The sequence below is a fragment of the Manis pentadactyla genome, chromosome 3, assembly GCF_030020395.1.
Source record: "Manis pentadactyla isolate mManPen7 chromosome 3, mManPen7.hap1, whole genome shotgun sequence".
In the NCBI taxonomy this organism is placed as follows: Eukaryota; Metazoa; Chordata; class Mammalia; order Pholidota; family Manidae; genus Manis; species Manis pentadactyla.
The window spans coordinates 153,293,532-153,315,484 of NC_080021.1; the positions used below are offsets into that span (position 1 = coordinate 153,293,532).

A 21,953-nucleotide genomic window follows, 5' to 3' on the forward strand; every position below is an offset into this window, starting at 1 on the left:
GGGCTGATAACTTGCATTCCCTTTAGAATTCCTATAATGCTGTCCCACTTTATGCAAGCATTAATTATGCAAATGTAAGAGACCATAATATAAAAGTTAATAAAGGCTCAGTTATGAACAAAATTTGAAACAATATGAATCCAAATATTTTAAGATTTCTTCAGGAATTGCACAACTCCAAAGGTGTGCTGTGTTTATGCTAAGGCCACATGGTAAAGTTTCTAGCAAGTGAAAAATATTCTCCTTTTGTCAGTATTTTGTGAATCATACTTGTTTATGTGTATGCTAACTTCTATGTTGGAGTTCAGTGACTATTATGCTGTTATTTAACCACCCACTGTCATTATAATTTAAAATATTTTTTGTATCCTGTAACAGTGTAATGCAATCATTCATTAAATGGGGGTGCCATTGAAGCAGTGCTAAAAACATGCCTGCAAATCAATTACTTTGGCATGGAATTTAGAAGTGAATGAACAAAACTCTAAATAAAGCCAAACAACTGCCATGGCATGCTGAGCTATTAATGTGGAAACAAGCAACACGAGAAATATTAGAAATAATGCTAGAAAATCTAAAAACATGAACTTACAACACAATGCCTAAAGATTTATGCACCCTGAGAATACATCCCACATTCTTTATGCCTATGGGGAAATTAGTTCTCTGATTTTTATTTTTAATTATGTATCTTGCAGCTTCCTTTTGTTTAGAGATGGAGCCAAATCCCATGTATACAGGGAAATGGGGCTGAGTTGAAATTTTAAATAATATATTTTCCTCCTAGTGGTTTTTCTGATTAGAAACCATGTTGCACTGGAAAATTCTAGCATTTTTACATTTTCTTCAGTTTTCTTCCCCATACTTTTTACATAGTTTAGATAAAACATACATGCAGTTTTGCATCTTAATGTTTTTCCTAACCTAAAATGAAGATTCATCAAGACATTAAGAACTATCTGTGGACATTAAGGCTGTAAAATATCTCATCATACAATTATGACATATTTAATTAGTACTACTCTTAATACTAAAATATTAGGTACTCTCCAAGATTTGCCATTATAAATAATTCGATGATGAGTATCTTTAGATACAAATTTCATCTATAGTTTGAATTATTTTTCTTCAGGGAAATTTCTTAGGAGAATTATTAGATCAAATAGTATCTTGATACATATTGCCAAATTGCTTTCCAGAAAGACTAAAGCAATTTACAGTATTCCTGGCAACAGATAAAAGTATCCATCTCATCCTATCTCCACCTTATTGAATATTATTGTTTTAAAAAATATTGCCAATTTTATTAGCAAAAAAATCTTGTTTTAATTCACATCTTTTATTATTTGTAAATTGGGATTTTCTCCATCTATTAGCTAGCCCATTATATTTCCTACTTTGTAAATTGTCTGTATATGTCCTTTGCTCATTTCCCTAGGGTCTTAACATTTTTCCTACCAATATGTGTAAGTTCTTTATGTATTAGGCATATTAACCCATAAACTATCATATTTGGTTGTTTTATGACTTGAATGCTAATTTTTTAATGAGAAAAAATATGTATGAATAACACATGAATATAGTATCAAAAAACTTGATTAATCTCATCTGTTTATTCTTTCAAATAATTGTTAGAACCTCAGAGTTCAGATAGAAAACAAAATCCATTGGGATTTTAATTATAATTATATTAAATTGATAAATGTAATTTATAATTAATTTAGTTTACCAGTCCCCTAAAATGGTAGTTGTTTCTTTGTATTCAAGATTTCTGTCTCTGTTATCTTTGGGTATGTTTCTAAGAATAAACTTAATGGCTTCAAACAACATTTATTATTATTATTTCTTGGAATCTCTCATGGGTTGCAGTCAGATGGTAATTGGAGCTGTAGTCCAAGCACAGCTAGGCTACTTGCCCAAGATGGCTTTTTCACTCATAAGTCAAGCACATTAATGTTCCCCCTTATGGCCTTTCTTAGCAGAGTAGCCTAGATTTCTTACATGGTGTCTCAATGCTGCAAGAGTTGGAAGCAGTCTTCTTAAAATTAGTCTTAGATCTGACACAGGGTCATTTTTGCCATGTTCTATTGATCAGATCAGTCATCTGACAGCCCAAATTCAAAAGGCAGAGGAACATTCACCTCTTACTGGGAGAGTGGCCTGTGCAAACAGAAAGCCCACCATCTTTGAAGACAAACTACCACATCTTCTTTATATATATATATATCTTTATTTGATATAGAATTTGTCTCATAAAAGTATTTGAAATTTGTGTTGTTAGAGTAATTTGTTTTCTCTTTTACAGTTAACTAAGTAGTGCTACTATAAATGGAAAATATTGTTTTTGATATATTAATTTTGCATTCAGTCACCTTACTGATGATCTTACTCATTCTAATTACTTCTCAGTTCAGTACCTTGGTTCTCCTAAGAAGATAATCATGAAGATAAGATGATTTTTTTTATCCTCTCTTTCAATAGTTACATCTTTTATCTATTGCTCTGGTTAAGACTTCCAGAACAAACGCTAATAGGAAGCAGGCTTGTTTTCTTTCTGTTGTATAATTTCTTAAATACAAGTATATTGAAATTATAAACTGGGCATATTTTATCAACATACACAGTTCCCAGAGTTAAATTAAACCACTTTCTTTTATGTTTTGATGCAATATAAATAAATAGAAAGGTAGGTTTTTATTCCAGATAAATTGAATTCAGGGAGAGAGACAATAAAAGAAGATGAAGAAGAAAGTAACTAATATAACTTGGACACTGCAATATTTTCTCCCTGAAATCCATAAACTTCCAAAAATAAATCATCACCATAAAACATTCCATTTGACTCCCACAAATAGCTAATATCTCTAAACAAATATAAGACATCATAAATTTAAGTTATTTGTTCTTTCTTCCCAAGGTTGACTACATACACTAGATGTAAAGAATCATTTAAAGTACATAAATTAGTATTTAGGATAGGCTTTTCAGTCCTCTTATACTCACAAGTGGCTGATAATCATGTGGTGGAACATATTCTTCACCATAGGTTGTCAATGAACACCTAAGAGAAATAAGTCAGTATTTGAGAAAAGAATGACTCCAAAGAGAAAGATATTTAAAATTTTTAGTGTTATATACTTCAGATGAAATAAAAAGATTCCAAGAAGCATTGACCTTAATAAAAATTTTTAAAATCACAACTGTCTGGAGCCTTGTTTATAGTGTCCCCTCCCAACTAGCAGGATGCCCTTCCCTCAGTCACTTCCAATTCAGCACCACCTACTACTCTCCTATACTAATGATATGATATCAATGCCAAGTCCCTGAGTTCAGGCACATTCCAGATTTGGAATATTCTCTTCACTACTCACTTTTGGCCTCTCAAACCATTTTGACACTGACCATGTTCTCTGCTGACAACTGAAGAGATAATAGAAGACAATCGGGTGGACTGAGATTACATAGCTTCTCCAACCTCCACCCCATTAAACACAGAGAAATACTGAATGAAATATATCCTTCCTCCCCAAGTCTATAAGCACAGCCAAGCTCAAAAGGGAAACTGATGTGCTAGAAATGAAAAAGATACTCATTAGACTGGGAAGCCATAAGCTGATGCCCCAAGACTATGGGCTGGAGTTTGAACTGCACATCAAGGGTAGGAGACATGGTCTTGGGTTCACAAAAGGCAGAGCTAAACTACTTACAGTCAGGAATCTGCAAAGACTGGACCGCCATATAAAGGAGAACAAATAAACTCCAGCCACCAGTCCAGGAAAACTTGCAAGAAATTATCTCTCTATATGGAACTCAAGGTGGAGAAAAAATTATTCTATGAGAAATCAAAGCCTTGTTTCTGTTCTGGCAATACTGTGGGACTAGATGGTCAAAGAACTCCTCTCAGAATTGAACACCTAAAAAATATTGAGTACAAGGAAATTTAAGCATTTTAATGCATGGCTGAATTGGTGGAAGGTAAGAAAATTCAACAAGTGAAAGAATTCCAAAACAACAAGGAAAGTCCAACTCAGAATAGTTATTCAGTGCAGGTGCTAATATTTGCCTGGTAGTAACCAATTCCTGATGTATCTCAAGGTGTGGTTTCCTGAGTAGCAGTATTAGCATTATCTGGGAACTTCTTAGACATGCAAATACTTGGGTCTCATCCCAGATCTACTGAACTAGAAACTCTGCGGGGGCCCAGCAATCTATGTTTTAACAAGTCCTCTAGGTGATTCTGATGTACACTGAAATGTGAGTACTGGCAATTAAAAGAACAAAAACAAGAAGTGTAACTTTCAAAGCAGCAAATAGGATATTTTTAAAAGACCAATGTGATAGAAAGGAGGAAAGGAGAATAAAAGGAAGAAAAGAAAATAATTTCTGCTCCTAAGACAAAAATAAATATCTTTGCAATCGCAATGAAAGTGAAGGTGTTAAACCCTTCATCCAAAGTATATTCTCAAACTTAAATTGAACATCAGACTGTATTACATAGTTCAATTCTATGCTTTTATACCTCATGTAAAATTATTTTCAAAGGATATAAATTAAAAGGATATAAAAAGATATATCAAGCAAATATCAACCAAAAGCAAGTTAATGTGTTTATATTAATATATGTAACTGACTTTGAGTCAAAAATTATTTGTTATAAAAATCATGACCTACTCATTAAAGGAACAAGTCATATTCAAGAAGACAAGCCTAAGTCAATAAAACTAATTTATTTCAAAAAATTTATTTTTTGAAAATAAATTCAGGCTTAAAATTCAGTGGTTAGCAAAATAGTATACTTAAGGCAAAAAATGACAAAATTTTAAAGATAAAATGGACAAATCCACAGTCATAGAGGAAGACTGTAATACACTTGCAGATCCTTCAGTTCCTTAAATCCAAATCTTCACACGCATCCTCCAAAACCATACAGATCAACAATAAAGTAAATAAAATCACGCACAATCATTCCTGTGAAGAGCGTAATAGAGGTGAGAGGAGACAACAACCTAGAAACAGCAGAACCAGATCTGAAGCCCACGCTGGAGCAAAATCAGGCAGGGATAACATGGTCGAGAGAAGAGGGTGGCAAGTCCCTAGTGAGGATGGGACACAGAGCACACTGCCCTCAGAAAAGAGGACACCCTTTCCTGATATGGAAATACTGAGAACAAGTCTGAGAATTTAAATATGGGTCTTCCAACAAAGGGGCTTAGAAAGTAAACACCACCACAACTAAGGAAGGTGCTGCCTCTGGGGAGTTGGGGGCAACTAGCAAGTTAAAGAAGATTAAAATACCAAGCCCAGAAGAGTCCTAAAACCACCACTCTTTCAAAAAAGATGTCATCAATGAAATAAAGTTATCTTCACTCTTCCAACAGAAGAGGGCACTCTTGAACTAAGATACTAAGGAAACTGCCTAAATTTCTCATTTCCCGTCCACAGAATACCTGATTGCTGCTAGTACAGGAAACTTCAACATCTTTAAATTAATAGAAAAGGGCAACATTACTATGAGAAGAAAACAGTAAATGCTAATCAAAACTAAACTGATGAAAATCCTCCCCAGAAACATTCCCAAACAGAAAAGTCCTCCATGAATATTTCTATTCAATATACTGGAGATTCTATCAAATGCAGTAAAACAAGAAAAAGAAGCATAAGTATAATAACTGGAATAGAAGAAAAAAAATTTTCATCTTCCACATATGATAAGACTATCCACATTTAAAAAATCAAAGAGAATCTACAGATATTCAATAGGCAAGTTCCAGGAAGGTTATTGGAAACAAGATCAATACACAAAAATAGCATACCCACATATGAAAAATAGGAATTAGCATAATTAAAGTGGAAACCCATTTATAATGGCAATAAAATCTCTAAGGTTCCCATAAGAATACATGTAATAATATTTACAAGAAATTTATGGAATGATAAAATTTATTGAAAATTATAAAATACTTCCTTTATTATAGATGATGGTGCATTACATGTTTCATATACATGTGTGTGACTAATTTCTGAAAGTTTACAGTGTGAAATTGTATATATAGGTTTTGACTGAATTATAATTTTAAAATTTTTATCAAAAGATACCACAGAATTATAAGAAACCATAGACTAGAAGATATTTATTGTAAAATAGACCAAAATGAAATTAGTACCCAGAATAAATAAAAGATTATTACAAATCAGTAAAAGATAAAATGCCATAGAAAAAGGGACAAAGACTATACATAGTCAAGTTACAGTAGAATAAACTAGAATGGCTAAAAAAATTTTTGAAAATAAATTCAGGCTTAAAATTCAGTCTTAAAATTCAGTAATTAGCAAAATGTGAAGCAAAACAATAACAAGTATATTTTATATCTACTAGATTGGTAAAAATTCAACATCTCTATAGTGTGTATAAGGACATGAAAGAATGAGTGAATTCATACACTTTGGTGGCAATATCTTGCAAAATTGAAGGTGCATTTATATCTTAATACCCAGCAATTCCATTTCTGAGTATAAAGAAACCCTTGCATATATACTCAAGGAGACAGCTATAAGGGTATTCAATGCAGCCTCATTTGTAATAGTGAAAATTTGGAATCTAATGTCCATCAGTAGGTAAATATGTTGGATGGCCTTAGAAGTCATGATAAATTGTTTCTCTAAAAAAATGAAGCAAATATAGTTAAAATATTGATTTTATTAAAACTGGGTAATTAGTAGATGGGTGTTTAAAGAGTAGTATTTTATATGGAAATACTCCATAATCTTAAAATGTGTATTAATAGATGACAATAAACTTGTTTCCCTACCTATTGTCTTCCAAAGTTATGACTTAAATGGTATGATTATCAGTGAAATATCAGAGTGTTGCTTTGGGCAAGTCTATTTAGCAGTGCAGCACTGGGCATCTCTCAACTCACTTAAAGCAGGCAAAAACTCACTCCACCCATGTTCAGGTCCTTCTCCCTCTCATTATCATCACCTCCCAGCACAGAGTCTGATACAAGGTGGGCACTGAAAAAATGTTTATTGGATGAATAAAGCAATAAAAATAAAATCAGAATATATTGAGATATAAATTTACTATAAAGAGAATTCATATAGAAGTGGAGGATTAAAATATTCAGTTATCTTTTTGAAAAGACAATGGCTCAACAAGATGGAAACTTTTATAATACTGAATGATGACTTTCAGTCAGTTACTTATAAACTTTTTGTGATTTCTTTTTTTTAATCTGAAGAACAGAGCAACAATCTCTAAGTGATACATTTCATCACATTCAAAAAAACATGATCTTTTGAAAATAAAAATATTGAAAATCAACACTGACCTTCCTCTTAGATATCAGCTTAAGACTGTAGCTGAGTAAAGAATATAAAGAAAGAAGACCATTCCCATTACAATAGGAATGGCCTTCAGGAAAACTCTGGAAAGTAAGAGATTAGAAAGATAAGGGAGGCCTGGGGAAGAGGTGTCCTGGCTCATAAACAGACCTCTCTGGTTATGGGACCGGAGCTGGAGCACGTCGGTGTCAGTGCTCCAGTCTGACTGATGACAGCCGACAACGACTCTAAGGCACTGAGTCTAGAACCACTAGCAGCAAGCCCGTGCCACACGGCCTGCCCTACCATTCTGTCACTACCCTTAGCTTATAAGTCAGTATCGTCCTCCAGTTCATGTCATGTCAGGGCTCTCTGGGGGGATTTCTTAACAGAGACCAGTGGGAAGGGCAAGTCACTCTGCATGGAACCACGGCATGTAACGCCCTTACCCTGCGAGGGAGCAAACAAGGCCAACAGGAGGGAATCCTGGTCCCAGTCCCAGCAGTCTCTCCAGCCTAGCTCCTCCATGGACTTTCCCAGAGTTCCATGCGGTACTCCAGTCCTCCTTTAATAAATTCCTTTTATGGTCCAGAATAATTTTAATTGTATGTCTGTCACTTACATCCAAAAGAGCCCTGACTATTACAATCAGGCACTCAGTCTGAAGCCACTGATCATTGTAATCATATAACTAACTCCCCTCACTCTGTTTCCAAACATACTGAACAACATACTGATTATAGTTTGGCTTCCTATATGGTTTTTTACTAAGAGAGAAAATTCTTTTATTAGTGCTTGAATATTTTATGTCTCATTAAAAATTAACTAATTAGAATTCTGGCTTTTCTTGTGAGTATAATGAGCACAAGTCAATCTCCATGAGTCAGATAAACTCTGAAGCACAGATAAAATGGTCTTTTGAAAATGTAAAACTGAAGGCCAGATGCTGGTAAATTCACCATGATAATGCCACATTTTAAGGATGCTTGGAAGTTGGACAGCTGGCTTTCACACAGCACCACCCACAATTTGCCACCCACACCCTCTTCCACCTTTAGTAGTAAGGTAAAGAACGAAAGGTGTTTTATAAGATGAAAAAGAAAAAGAAGTCTGATGTTGAAATGATTATTAAAACTATGGAATTAGTTAAAATACCTACAGCTGTACTAACACCAGTGATAACGTGTGACACTTCAGGTGTTGATAAGATGATATATCAAAACCCACAGATTCACAGCTTCTTAAACCAGGAAGGGCTTTAAAGGTCCACTGCTTCTTCTCTGTTTTGTTAGTAAGAGGAATGTTTTATCACTCAGCTTCCTGGTAGACAGAAAAACGGCAGATGACATCCACTCAGCAAATCGGATGGCCCCACCTAAAGTCTGAATCTGAGTAAGTGACTCAAACAAGCAGAGAATTAATTAGGAATGATACCATCAGTGGCAGCCGAAGCTATAAGCAGTATCCATTATTTAGGATGAGTATAGCCACAGAGGGCCATGGATTCTACTTGACTCCGTGTTGCAGAACGGAAGGGGGAGCTAGCAATCACTCTGGAAAATACTTTCTCATTCTTAACAGCAACCAATGGAGTTTTTTTTTTTAAATCTCATATTGAGCTGAAATGGATATCCCTGTTATTTCCTCATCTTCTACCTACTGAATAAAGCTACACAGACCAAATTTGATCATTCTTCCACAACTGCTGAATACCAGGCCTATTTTTTAGAAATCAATCTCCAAGAATGTAGTGGGCAAGAGATAGAGAGGAATGATTGAAATTGCTTTTATTCATGATTCAAGCCGAGCCCGTGCTAAGTTCTCTAGCAGTCTGGAAGCAGTTCTCCCTTCCATCAAAAACACACAACTGTGAACCCACAGGTTCTAGTTTCTGCTTTATTACTAAGTGGTCATGGGGTCTTGAGCAACCCACTTAAACCTTCTGCATCTTAATTCTCCCTATTTGTATCTGTTCCATAAATATTTATATAATAGATGGATGGTTTAAGTAATGAAGAATTAGATTCCTTGATTATCTCTGATCTTATTTCCTCATCTATACAATTAAGAAAATACCTACCCAAAGGCCCTTGTATGAATATTAGGAGGAAACAGATCGTGGATAATGCATGTGAAAGTACTTTGAAGGATATGGGGCACTTTGTATATTTAACCGTGAAAAACAATGTACTGTTGTGGTTAAGCACACAGACTCTGCAGTCAGATCAGACATTAATTTAAAAGCCAGCTCTGGCACTTAGTAGGTAAGAAAATTTTGGAAACTTACTTTACCTCTTTAAGCCCCTTTTTAATGGGGATACTTGTAGCATTTACCTCAAAGAATGAGAATTAAATGAAACAGGGCATGGAAAGCCCTTGGCTCAGTGCCTGACATACAGCATGTGCTCATTAACACTAGAAGAAAAAAAATTGTACAATGATATTAATCAAACAGTGGAAAGGCATGGTTCTTGCCATTTCAACTGTATTATTCAAGCTGCAGGGCAGAGAATGGACTGAGGGTCAAGACTGGAGGCCAAGGAACTAGTTAGGATACTTTAATTGGCAGCTGGGTCTGGGTCAGTGGCCTCTCTCATGCTCCTGTCTCAAATATCTACCTGCTAACATTTGCTCTTCCTTCCATCTTCACCACCTCAATGAATGGCTGCATTAACCCCTAGTTGCCTAAGCCAGAGGCTGAGAATCAACCTTGAGTCTTCTTTACCCTCATAACTAATTAGCTGTCAAATAAATGCCTATTATTCTCTCTTAATATGTTTAAAATCTGAACCTTTCTTTTCCTTCACATCACCATCACTAAAGGTCAGACTCTTATTCTATATTGTCTTGATTAATTCAACAGTCTTCTGACTTTAGTCTCAGTTGCCTACTCTTCTGTTTTCTGCTTTCTAAACACAAATCTGACCATCCCCATCCCATACTTGAAAACCTTTCACTCTCATTTGCTTGATAAAATCCAGACTCTTTAATATAGCTTTCAGGCCCTGCTTACTTTTCTCCCAACATCTCTCTCCAATGTCAGCTGACTTCCTGCAAACTTGTGCTCTCTGAACCAGCCATGCCCACCATACGTCACATTCCTCCCCGCCTTTGTATGTCCTGTAATTAGCAAGTTGCTATTAGGTTTTCTGTCGCTTTCAGCCAAGTCTATTCCTTACTGATAACACAAATATTGACTGGTTATTTTTCTGTCTCATGTAGTAGACAATGAGCTACTTCAGGAATGGGGTGTCTTTTGTCTCTACATTCCTAATACCTAATTATTCCTAATACATAGTAGGCATTCATTAATTGTTTATGTCGAAGGAATGAATTCAGATATGTGAGACAAACATAATTTCTTCAGGCCTAATAGTTTTTGGAAGTCATTTGAAAGAACATATAAGGCTTACATGTTGGGATAATGATTTAACTATTTAAGTGCCAAATATGGAATCAAATTAGATACAGATAGCAAATATTTCTGTAATTCTAGAATGATCTTTCCATGAAACCACCTTTGTGGCTCAAAGATGTATGGTGGAATATAGTGAGACCCACTGAAGACTTTAAGTAGTTACAAAAAATGATAATTTTATGACAATCACATAACTTCCAATATTATAAAGAATAATACTAGCAATACAGGCTCATCATTAATGTACGTGGGATAAAAGGAAATGTTAGATTCAAATATAAATTCCACAACATTGTTATTTTGAAAATCTTTACCACTCACTTTATCATTGCTTGTATCCCTGATAGATTACAATGACAAAAACTATATCCATAGGCTGAATAATGGTGAAGTAGCCATATAATCATGGAGTTAGAGACATGCAGGTTGTTTCAATTACCTATTGCTGTGAATTAAAAGTTAGTGGCTTAATAATTTTTATTATCTGATTATTGTGTGGAATGACTAGGTTTGGCTGGATATTTTTTCTCCTCCATATGATGTCAGTTAGAGGTAGTTATCCAGGTATTTGACTAGACTAGAATGTCCAAGATTGTTCACTCATGATTGGCAGTTCGTTCTGTCTGTTGTCTGGGACCTGAGTTGGGGCTGCCAAATATAGTGCCTTAGTTTTCCTCTTTGAGTATTGGGCTTTTCAAGGCATGTCAGCTAGAGTCCAAGAATCAGAAAATAGAAACTTCCAGTCCCTTTAAGGACTGCATTCAGAAGTACTAGAACATCACTTCTGCTACATTCTACTGACCAAAGCCAGTCACAAGGGCAGCCCAGATTTAGAGGACAGGCAAATAAACTCTGCCTCTTGATGGGAGCTGTGGCATGCATAGAGGGCAGGAATTGTTGGCAGCCACCTCTGGAGATTAGCAACCACAATAATGAGATCAAATAAACCTGTCTTCATAATTTTATTTTGACAGCCTCATTGAGCACATCTGAATATGCAAAGAAACCTGACCTTCAACTTAGTGAATGTAACTTGAGTGGCTACTCTGATGAAGTTAGATCCAATAAAGACTTATGGGGATGGTCTGAGTCAGCCATCAATCCATTGCGATACCGAAACTTTAGATCTAATAAGCATTATTTGAGGTGCTCTCACATAAAATTTTTACCAAGTTATTTGAATCACCCTACAAGGGCAGTAACAGAATAGATTATTATTACCCACCATTAAAACACTCTTGTGCCAAGGCACACAACCCAAATCAGGACATGAGTCACAGCCCAAATATTAACAAATGGGAAATTGTCTCATCTATTTAGCCACTTGGCTTCAGTATAGGTCAGCTAAGAAAGGACATCCTAAATGCAGAAGTAACACAAACAGCAATAGCATTTAGGATGACTCTGAAATCATTTCAGCAAACTTGGCCAACTAGAAAAGCCATCGTCACTCAGCACTAACCACGCCACCCATTCCAGGGGACCCACGTTGGTGATATGAGCACAGGCAGCATCCCTGCCTCACAGGAGAAAAGTGCCAAGCCAAGACCAAGGCATGTCTTAAGAATCAGTAGCCCAGGTTGTTTGAAAAAATAGAAAATCTGATTCCAGAAATCTCAAAAGAGATAAAGAGCCTTTCACCAGTACTTTAAGAGCTTGGTGCTCAAGACCTGGCCTGCACAATGTAGCAATTATCATCTCCATTTTCACAGAAGAAAGTGACGTTCAGAGTTCTCCTAACTGGCTTATCATTCAGAAAGTCAGCGCAGAAGAGTGGCAAAGACCATGACTTTCATATTAGACTCAGTTCGAGTCCTGTTTCATTATGGCTTATCAGGTGTTAGAGTTTGGACATGTTACTTGATTTCTCTGTGCCCTTGTTTTTCTCTCCATAGTATGTAGGTAATGATGAAACCAACTTAAAGAGTTTTTTTAGGGAGCAAATGAGTTAGCATATGTAAAACCCTTAGAATGGTGCCTGGCACATAATAAGCACCAGATAAGTATTTGCTATTATTAGTATTAGTCAAAGTTATAAGTTACAGAAACCCAACTCAAACTTAAGCAAAAAAACGAAAAAAGAAAATACCAGCACCCATAAAAAAAAATATCATTGGAATTCTGTTTTTTCCATACCTCTCTGCTTAGCTTCATTTCCAGATACCCTCTGGAACTTGCCACCTGGAGCATGAGAGGGCATCTTACCCAAAACTCTAATTGCTATCCCAGAGTGCTTTCCAGTTGGCCTGGCCTGAGTCATGGACCCAACACCTGGGCTTGTGAGGAGATGAGAGTGGGGAATAGAATCAGTCCATCCATCATGTGGCCCAACTGGATCACACTGAATGGGAGAGAGGATGTTATGCAAAAGAAGAAAGCTGGACATACAAAAACAAAAGGTCCTACAAGGAGTAAGATGGAGAATCTGAAATTGAATTCAGGTGTGTCTCCTTCCTATTTGATGGTCATTTGATCACACCACTCTCCTCTGCACATTTTCTTTGTCGTTATTATCCTCATCACCATAACCATAGTGTAATTAAAAACTTTTTTTCTGGAAAAATTTTCAACAACTGGTGTTATTTTACCAAGAGGCAAGCCACCACACAGGTGATTGAGTAGACAAGGAAGTAAGTGCCTTGAACTGTACTTAAAGTAGAAAGAAAGAAAGAAAACCTCTTACTATTAGTATTTAGTCCCTTTCCTCTGAAGAGTGCCAAATGTTTTATAGATGCTAAATGCCCCAGTGAGAGGAATAAATTGAAAGAGTTTAAGCTGTGGCCTATGCTTTCTACTGTTTCTGTGAAGTAATCACTCCACACACATATGGATAAGTGTTCTGTGCCAACAGTGAGAACTTAACTGCCTGAATTACTTTTTGGCCTCATTTAACTTGTCCATTAAGGTGACTACAGATGCCTTTCTCCTTAGAAACATAAAATTTTAGAGTAAGAAAGGACTTTAGAGATCATTTAGTTCAATCCCCTCGTTTTTCAGATGGAAACAACAGGAGCCCAGAGAGGGTTATTAGCCAACACAAGGTCACATAGCAGGTTTAGTGCAGGTACAGAAGCAGAAACCCTGTCTCCTATTTTCCCACACCATGCCCTTTCTGAAAAACCAGACTATGTCCAAAAAGTCACCCAGTGATCTGAAACACTATTAATTTCTTTCTTCTCCAGATCTCCAGTGGATCACATAAGTGTTTGGATGACTTCTGGAAACAGAACACATTTATCAGAAAATTTTGCCAATATACGTGAATCATTACCACCAGGAGACAATGAAATTTGGTAAAAATGACAAGACATAGTAGTTATCTACTTGTGGGAGGTTCTACCCTTTGTACTTCTACATCCTCTAGTAGGTGGTCTACTCCTGGGCTGCCTTCAAACTGACCCAGGCTCCCATAGACCTGCTTCTCACCCAGTGAGTACTTTCTGCCAGAACTGGCTTTTTTCTGTGAAAAAAGCAAACTTCTACTGTGAAACATTATCCCAGGACAATGCATGGGAACATATGCATAATTAAATAAAGGCTTCTGAAAAATAAAATCTTAAAATCATATTTATACTACATCTCCTTTTCAAAATTGGATCTGCTTGATAGAATTTTTGTTGGTATTTTTTTGTTACTATCTTATTCTTTTGGTTTCTGGTTGTTTGTCTCACGGTCACAGATGCAGTCCATATATTATACATGGAAAATCATACTTTCTAGAATGAATCAGCTACAAGTGTCTGGTTCTATGGACAAATCATAGAATGATATTGTATGAGATAACAATACATCTAGGGGCTTTCTGATAATTAGCAAGTTAGTTTTCCATGCCTCATAAAGAGAACTTCTAAATTAAATGAAAGTTCCTTGAGGATTCTTGAGAGCACAGTAGGAGGACAAGGAAAGACTCTCAAATCAACTCACTAATTAGATCATGTTCCCATCTATTTTTACACATTTCCTTAAAGGAAATGTGTCCCTTGTTAGTTTCCTATACCTTTAATCTCTGTCCTTGTAGTGAAAGGAGGGCATATTAGAGACCCCCTAACCATGCAACTGTACCCATTTGGGACTATCAGAGTGCTGGTGATGTCTAAGAGGTCTTTGAGCTTCCTTGACTCTCAGCCCCTCCATCACTGGTAAGTGTCAATTCCTTGGAAACTCAGTGACTGTTGGACATGCAACCAACTCTCAAGAGAAACGAGAGCTCTAGTTCTAGAGGAGCTAACCTAGATTCAGTGTGTATAAATCTCATTTTAAAGTTCACCAAATCATTTTTAATCTCAACCTTACTGCTCCCTATACTACAATTAAAAAAAATCTATCTCAGTCTGTGACATATATGGAAGGAATTATCCATAGAGCCCTTTTCTCTAGTTAAGGTCAGGAGTGGTAAATCCAGTTGTGTCAAACATTCTAGTTGGACTAATTTTCAATATGTTCCAGGGACGTTTGCTTGTAGTTTAAGGAGGAAAGCTGTTGTGTTTTCTTCACATTGGTCCAGAAGAAAGTAGGTTGGCTATCAGTTCAGTTGTGAGAAAAGAATAGACTGTCAAATGACATACAAGATAATAGCTGTTTTCTAAAAATTAAGATAAATGCATCTGTTGAATCTTAATAACAAAGCTATACCTGTATTCTAATTTTTTACATTAAGAGTAGCCTGAAGTTTAAATTTAAATTATGATTACAGCTTTTCTTTTATAAGTTGAAGCACATTATTTTGGTCCATTGAGCAAACTCATTCTTATTCATTGCCTTTTGCAGTTGACATTTAACTTCCACAGCTTTACAGTTGGCAAGAAGCAAAAGAATATTTAATATTCAAGAGAGCACATTAAAAAACCCTACAGCATTCTATGGTATGGAACATTCTATAATTAGTGTACATTAACTCAAAGAATTACATATGGAATTAGCTGAGGACAGTTGAAGGTACTCATGTATTTATTTCCTTATACTCATGAGTCAAATAAAACAAACAAGTAATTCTTGCAGTCCAAACTAATAAGGACTAATTTTCTAAGATTATGTTTTCTAATTCATTTACCAGAATAGAATTGAGAACCACTTTTGGTTCTACAGTCCTTAAAGCCCTAAAGCAAATAAGATAGGAATTAGTGATATCCCTTTCCATTATAATCTGCGGTTCAACATCAAAACAATTAACTTATTAAATAACTGTCGCACAGATGCTATAGGTCAATCTCTCTGATAGGCACTGGAAATAGAGCTTCGACAGCCCTGCCCCTCAGAGTATTAGAATGAGCAAGAAAAGCAAACATGAATGCAAGTAATTGCAACCAAGATAAACAGTGTGAAGACAAAAGAAGCTCACAGTGCCAGGGACACCCACAGGGACCTACCACATCATCCCTGGGGACTGGGGTGGCAGGAAGAAGGGAAGGTCCCATCCCCTGGAGGAGGTCACTTCAGATGACACTTGATGACTTCACAATTAAGATTAAATGTATATATTACATCTTGTTTCTTCAAAAAGCTCCACTAAAACCACACTAAAGAGACTTAAAAATAAATAATAAACCCCTAAGAATAAGGAGAACAGGAAAAGGGACAAGAGAAACAAACTTTTGGAAGCTTGAGAGAAGATGGGCAAGTAGTCTCTGACACAGCAGAAGGTCGAATAAATCCTAAATCAGCAGAGGACTGAGGGAGAGCTGTTCGAAAGGCAGATAGCCATCCAGGCTCCTTCACCACTCCCCACTGCTAGGTAATGCCCCTCCCCTGCTCCAGCAGGAAGCAAGAAATTCATTCACTGGAAAGGGTAAGAGAGAATGTCACTCATAAACAACACTGCTCAATGGCCATTCACAATAAAGGTTTAATATTGATGCCCCAGCCAATTGCCCTGCTTGCTCCAAAAACACAGGTGCCAGCCCTTCATCCTTCAGATAGCCAGTTACAGGAGCTTCCTACTGGGACCCTGACCAGCCCCAAAATACATGACACCAGGGTTTCTGGGGGGAAAAAAAAAAGACCCATCTAGATCCCTCCACTGAAACTCCAAGCCAGCAGACCTCATTCACAGACTCTGAGCCTCATCTCTTAATCATGAGCAGAAAACCAAGGCTCTGATTACCAGACATCTGAGGAAAACTTCCAGCATGGAAGATGGGTAGCATACAAACAAATAAAAAACAAACAGAAACAAAAGAAATCTTGGAGGAAACAGACTATGCATGGAGAAAAACATTTAAGGAAAACACACTATCATTAACATCCCCAGATAAGAGAAGACATTGCAATTATGAAGCCAAAAAAGGGACCCTATTAAAACAGAGGGATTCCAACAAAAAGAGAACCTAGTAGTAGGGGTGAAAAAGAGCTAGTAAAGTAGATAGTAAAGACAAAAATAAAATAGAAAGACAAGAAAATTAGAGGACCAGGCCAACTAACTTGACATCCGAATAAAGGATTTTCCAAGCAGAAATAACAGAGAAAATGGAAGGTATAAATAGTCAATTAAATAAATTAAGAATATTTCCCTGAACTGATAGATATGAGTTTCTAAGCTGGAAGTGTCACCAAGTATGCAAGGCCCAGATACTTGCATAGCACTTACCATATATGCATCAATTACTGTTCTGTCTTACAGATACTTGCTTAATCCTCACAATAACCCTATAACATGGGTGCCTTTCTAATTATCATCCCTATTTTATAGATGAAAAAACTGAGGTATAAAATGGCTAAGCAACCTGCCCAAGATCCTACAGCTAGTAAGTGGCAGGGCCAGGATTTGAAGGCAGGACTGTAGCCCTGGAGCCCACTACACAGTACTACCATGCAGGACAGACCACCATTATGAAATTTCAGAATATAGGCAGTTCTATTTCATTTTTTAAAAACCAGGGATATGTACTATTTGATAGTGCATGTGGAGCCCTGCCCTTGACCAAGAACCTGAGGGGAACTGCATGCAGATTTCTATTCCCACCCCCATGCATGACTTCATTCTCCCAATACTCTAACCTACAAATTCCAGTCACAACAGAAGCTCTAAACTCCTATTCCTATACCTCCCAGCTCAACAAGAATGCTCTATGCACTTGGGCTCACCTCCTTGCTCCACAGTCAGGAAGAGTGTCCTCAGTAAGGCAGGGGGCACATGATGCTGCCTTCTCATCCCCAGGAATGCAGAGCCATAGCAGTTGCTATCTAACACTTGAAAACAGTTGCCTTATGTATATTGCCCAGTTCTATAGTTATTCGTGGTGAGAAAGTAAGTCTGAAACCAGTCCTTGTAGGTCTGAAGATTTCTTTATTAACCCTTATTTAAATAATTCTAGGTTCAAAACACTTTTCCTTCAACACTTACTTTAATGTTATGCTTTTGCATCCAAGGCTGCTGTTGGAAAGTTCATGTTAACCTGACTTTTATTATTTTGGCTTATGTGTACAACTGTCTCCTTTATTTCCCTAAGTAATAAAGATTCAAGTTCCTTTTCCATGTGTTCTATCAGATCTGCTTCCTCTGTAACAGGTTGCCTATATCTTGTCATTCTTCATGATGCTTTTATTCTTAGAAGTGTCATGATTTTTTTTAACTGGGACCTTATATGATTGTTCCTGAGACTATCAGTTGCCTGTCTTTGATGACAGCATAGGTGGTTCATTGAAAAGGGAGGCTCAGCTGGTGGTTTCACTGTGAGTGTGGGAGAGATGTGTTGAGTGCCTCTACTGCCGGTCTCTGTGCTTAACTGCACTCATTTTCCCTGGCATTCCTTTGCCCTAAGATGCACTGCCCAGTTCCCCTACATCCAAGACTGCTTTCTTTCATTAGAGCTGGGGGAGACAACCCAGGGTTATTCTACTGGCTATTCTGTGGCTGGCATGATAGAACTCCGTGCTGACTTCAGAGCTTCGGGAAGTAGGCTGTTCACATCAAAACCTATACTAACTATGTAGATCCCTGGGTGTCTCATTTCCAACCCTGGACTGAAAACAGCAATCAAAGTCAATGCAGAAAAATCCACTATAAGCTGATAATCCAAGTTTGCAAACACAATAAACAAGACTCCTTCAGCTCCTAGGTAACCCTGGTCCACTGAGACTGCAGTTCCCACCGGAGACCGCAGTTCCCACCGGCAATGACTCAGCACTCCATCTGGAGATTTTAACCCTTGCCTTATCATTTCTCCCTTCCTCCAAATCGCCAGCCCTCTCCTGCTCTAGTCTATCATTTTCTGTAGTTTCTCAGAGTTTCGATACAGTTGTCAAAGACTTTCTCTAGTTCACTCTGCTTCCCATATCTTTGCTGGAATTTGCAGATTTTTGTGTTTTTAGCTCATCGCCTTGATTGACAGCCAGAAGCCTATCTTCCAGAAAGCTCCTTGTATGGGTCCTCCCAGCAGACCTTCCAGTCCACTTGGAGATGATACATCGGGCTGTGTAGGACAGAGGACAGGCCAGCCATGCTGGAGCCACAGGGTTAGAACCCACACAGTTGGAACACCAGGCCAGAGTTAACAAGTGACCGAAATGGGGTGGGCATTATCATTTAGGGCAATCCCCACATACCAGGCAACTGCAAAATAGTTCTAATGCCGGACAGTTCTCAAAGGAAGCAAAGACATCCAAATTGCTGGCAATGATGGCATGCACTCATATCTTCATAATGCACAACCCAATACTTAGAATTTTATAATGCTTGTAAGTCTCTATATTTCCATATCACTTATGTATCCATCATTACAGAAATCATTAAAGTTTGTCTCCTTTAGAAAGATAAGTGGAAAAGAAATTTATTTTCTATAGTAACAAATCATGCTGGTCCCAGTAAAAATTAGTCTCTTGCTCTATAGTCAATTCTCATTATTCACAGTAATGATCTATAAAATAACTGGTAACACTGAATTAGCCAACAGTGAACCATTGCTTTTAGGGGAAATATAGAATTAGGTTCCTTGAGCCTCTGGTCATAAAATTGTCATCAACCACTCAATATATAGCCTGGTTTTATGTGTGTTTCTGTTTAAACATACTTTATTTAATATACATTGTTGATTCATTAACACTGAATAAGGACAACAGTACTAAAACCCATGCCTGGAGGAAGCTCTCCTCATGCATGTATTTTCCCCACAAGGCTCAGCACAGCCTTCTTGTGCTTAGCACCACTGGACGGCAGTTTAGCGCTATCCTTGGGAACCATTTCAGACAGCAAAATCACCAACAAAAAGCACAAGAAATGCAAACATTGTAGCACTAAATAGACCAAGAATAGGACATTTGTGTACAGAATGAGAGCTGAGATGAGAAGGCTCCTCACATCAGCTATAAACATGTCCACTGGGTGGCTCAAAATTTTCATATCCATGAATGTGAATGACTGCAACAGTACCCTGAGTATTGACTTTGGGCTTACAAATGAATTTAGCAAGTAGGAGAATTTGAAATATGGAATCCACAGATAGTGAGGACTGACTGTATTAGTAGTAGTAGCAGTGTTTGTGTATTCATGGGAACACTTTTGATAAAGGAAAGGAGTCTGTAAGATGCCACATAAAAGGATATTTTGCTGACCTTGGTGCACAGCTCACCCCTTCACTCCTGCAAACAAACCTCTTGAATCATTAGGATACATTTTGTGCAATCTGTAGCAGTTTAGGGGACTACTAACATTTTGCGCCAATCTGGTGGGTGTCTAGTAAAGAGAGCTCCAAAGCCTGTTGCAGGCAATCCAGTGTCCCTGAAACAAGATAACAATTTTTAGAAAACATGTCAAACTGACATTTATAAACTTTCAAAGCCATACAAAACTAATTTGGGGCTGAACTTTCATAATAATTATTTTTTAAAGGATTTTCATATTTGCAACCTTTATGCAGTTTGCAAAATAAGCTTTCCCAGCAAGTAAATGGAAATTCCACCATTTTGTAATTGTTTTGACTGCACTTTCCAATAACTACAATGTATGTCAAAGTCTAGGTCATGTACTTCCATGGGAAGAAGGCACTATGCTAGGTTGCAGGACTACAGATAGGACTAAGAAACAGTTCCTGTCCTCAGGGAACTATCTTGGGGGAAGCACCCTTACACATAAATAACTAGAATGTTAAGTCCAGCTGTTATGTAGAACATAAAAAAGTGCTCAGAAAACAAGAATATACAAGCAATTAATTCTGCTTAATTACAGCTTACCTAATTCTAGCTGCATGTCTGGCAATATTTCTATGCACATTTCATACTACTTTTTATCAAACTTCAGAACAATCCTATGAAAGTAGATACTTTAATAATTTCCATTTACAGGTAGACAAACTGAGGGTTAAACACCACAGAAATTTTACAAGTAATTGTGGAACTGAGGTTCAAGCCTAGATAGTCAGAACTCTGAACAGAAAAGAACATGTATAGAGGACACAGAATGAGTTGGCTGACAATTCAGAGAATGGGAATTCCAAATAGAATGGCATGAACAGGAACCATGAAAGCCTGAGATATATTCATTGTCATGCTTGGTGTGTTCCTGTAATATGTAGCTGGGGCTACTATATCTCTTCACTCCTCAAGGAAATCCTTTCCTGCAAGTGCATATTCTGGAAGTCAAGTATGAAGTATACCTTTCGATGATCCCAGAAGTAATTGTGTCCTCATTCAATAAAGCCTTGCTCTTTATTTCAGCCAATTCTCTGTTTAAATAAACTTGAGCCATTTTTTCATGTGCTTCTGATATCCAGATCTGGAAAGATAGAAGCCACATACAGGAAAAAAAATTGCCAAAACTGGTCAGTTACTAATATATATTTTTGTTGAGGTACATTCTGATTTCAATTGTTGACTCCATTGACATTAAAAGATAAATAATATTTCATAGCAGTCAACTATTTCATCATAAATATGTGAATATGACAATTCCTTACTATGTGCTGTTGGAAAATAAAAATCAAATTGGTTGTTTCTATAAAATGGACAGTGCTGCATTCAACTAAATACTAACTCTATCCACTTTCTATTTTCTTCTCATGGTTAGTATATTTTAGTTTCCCTAAGTAAGAAAATGTTTGTAGCAATTATTTCATAAATCACATAGAACTTCAGACACTATCATCTTCATCACGTTTACCATCATCATCCATTCTCTATCACAGAGGATAATAACTCAATGCATTATCAAGCACTACTATGAGAAAAACCTACAAACTGTAAGATGGACTCCAACCAATTGTAGAAGCATGATGGGAACATC

General features: G+C 36.9%; 1 protein-coding gene across 1 annotated transcript in view; it reads right to left on the reverse strand.

Moving 5' to 3' along the window:
• CFAP95 (cilia and flagella associated protein 95) overlaps positions 1-21,953 on the reverse strand; it is a 122,080-nt gene that overhangs the window by 58,266 nt on the left and 41,861 nt on the right. Inside the window, 3 exon segments of the mRNA XM_036893466.2 lie at positions 3,004-3,061; positions 20,385-20,453; positions 21,328-21,446. Coding sequence (XP_036749361.1) covers positions 3,004-3,061; positions 20,385-20,453; positions 21,328-21,446 — 246 coding nt within the window.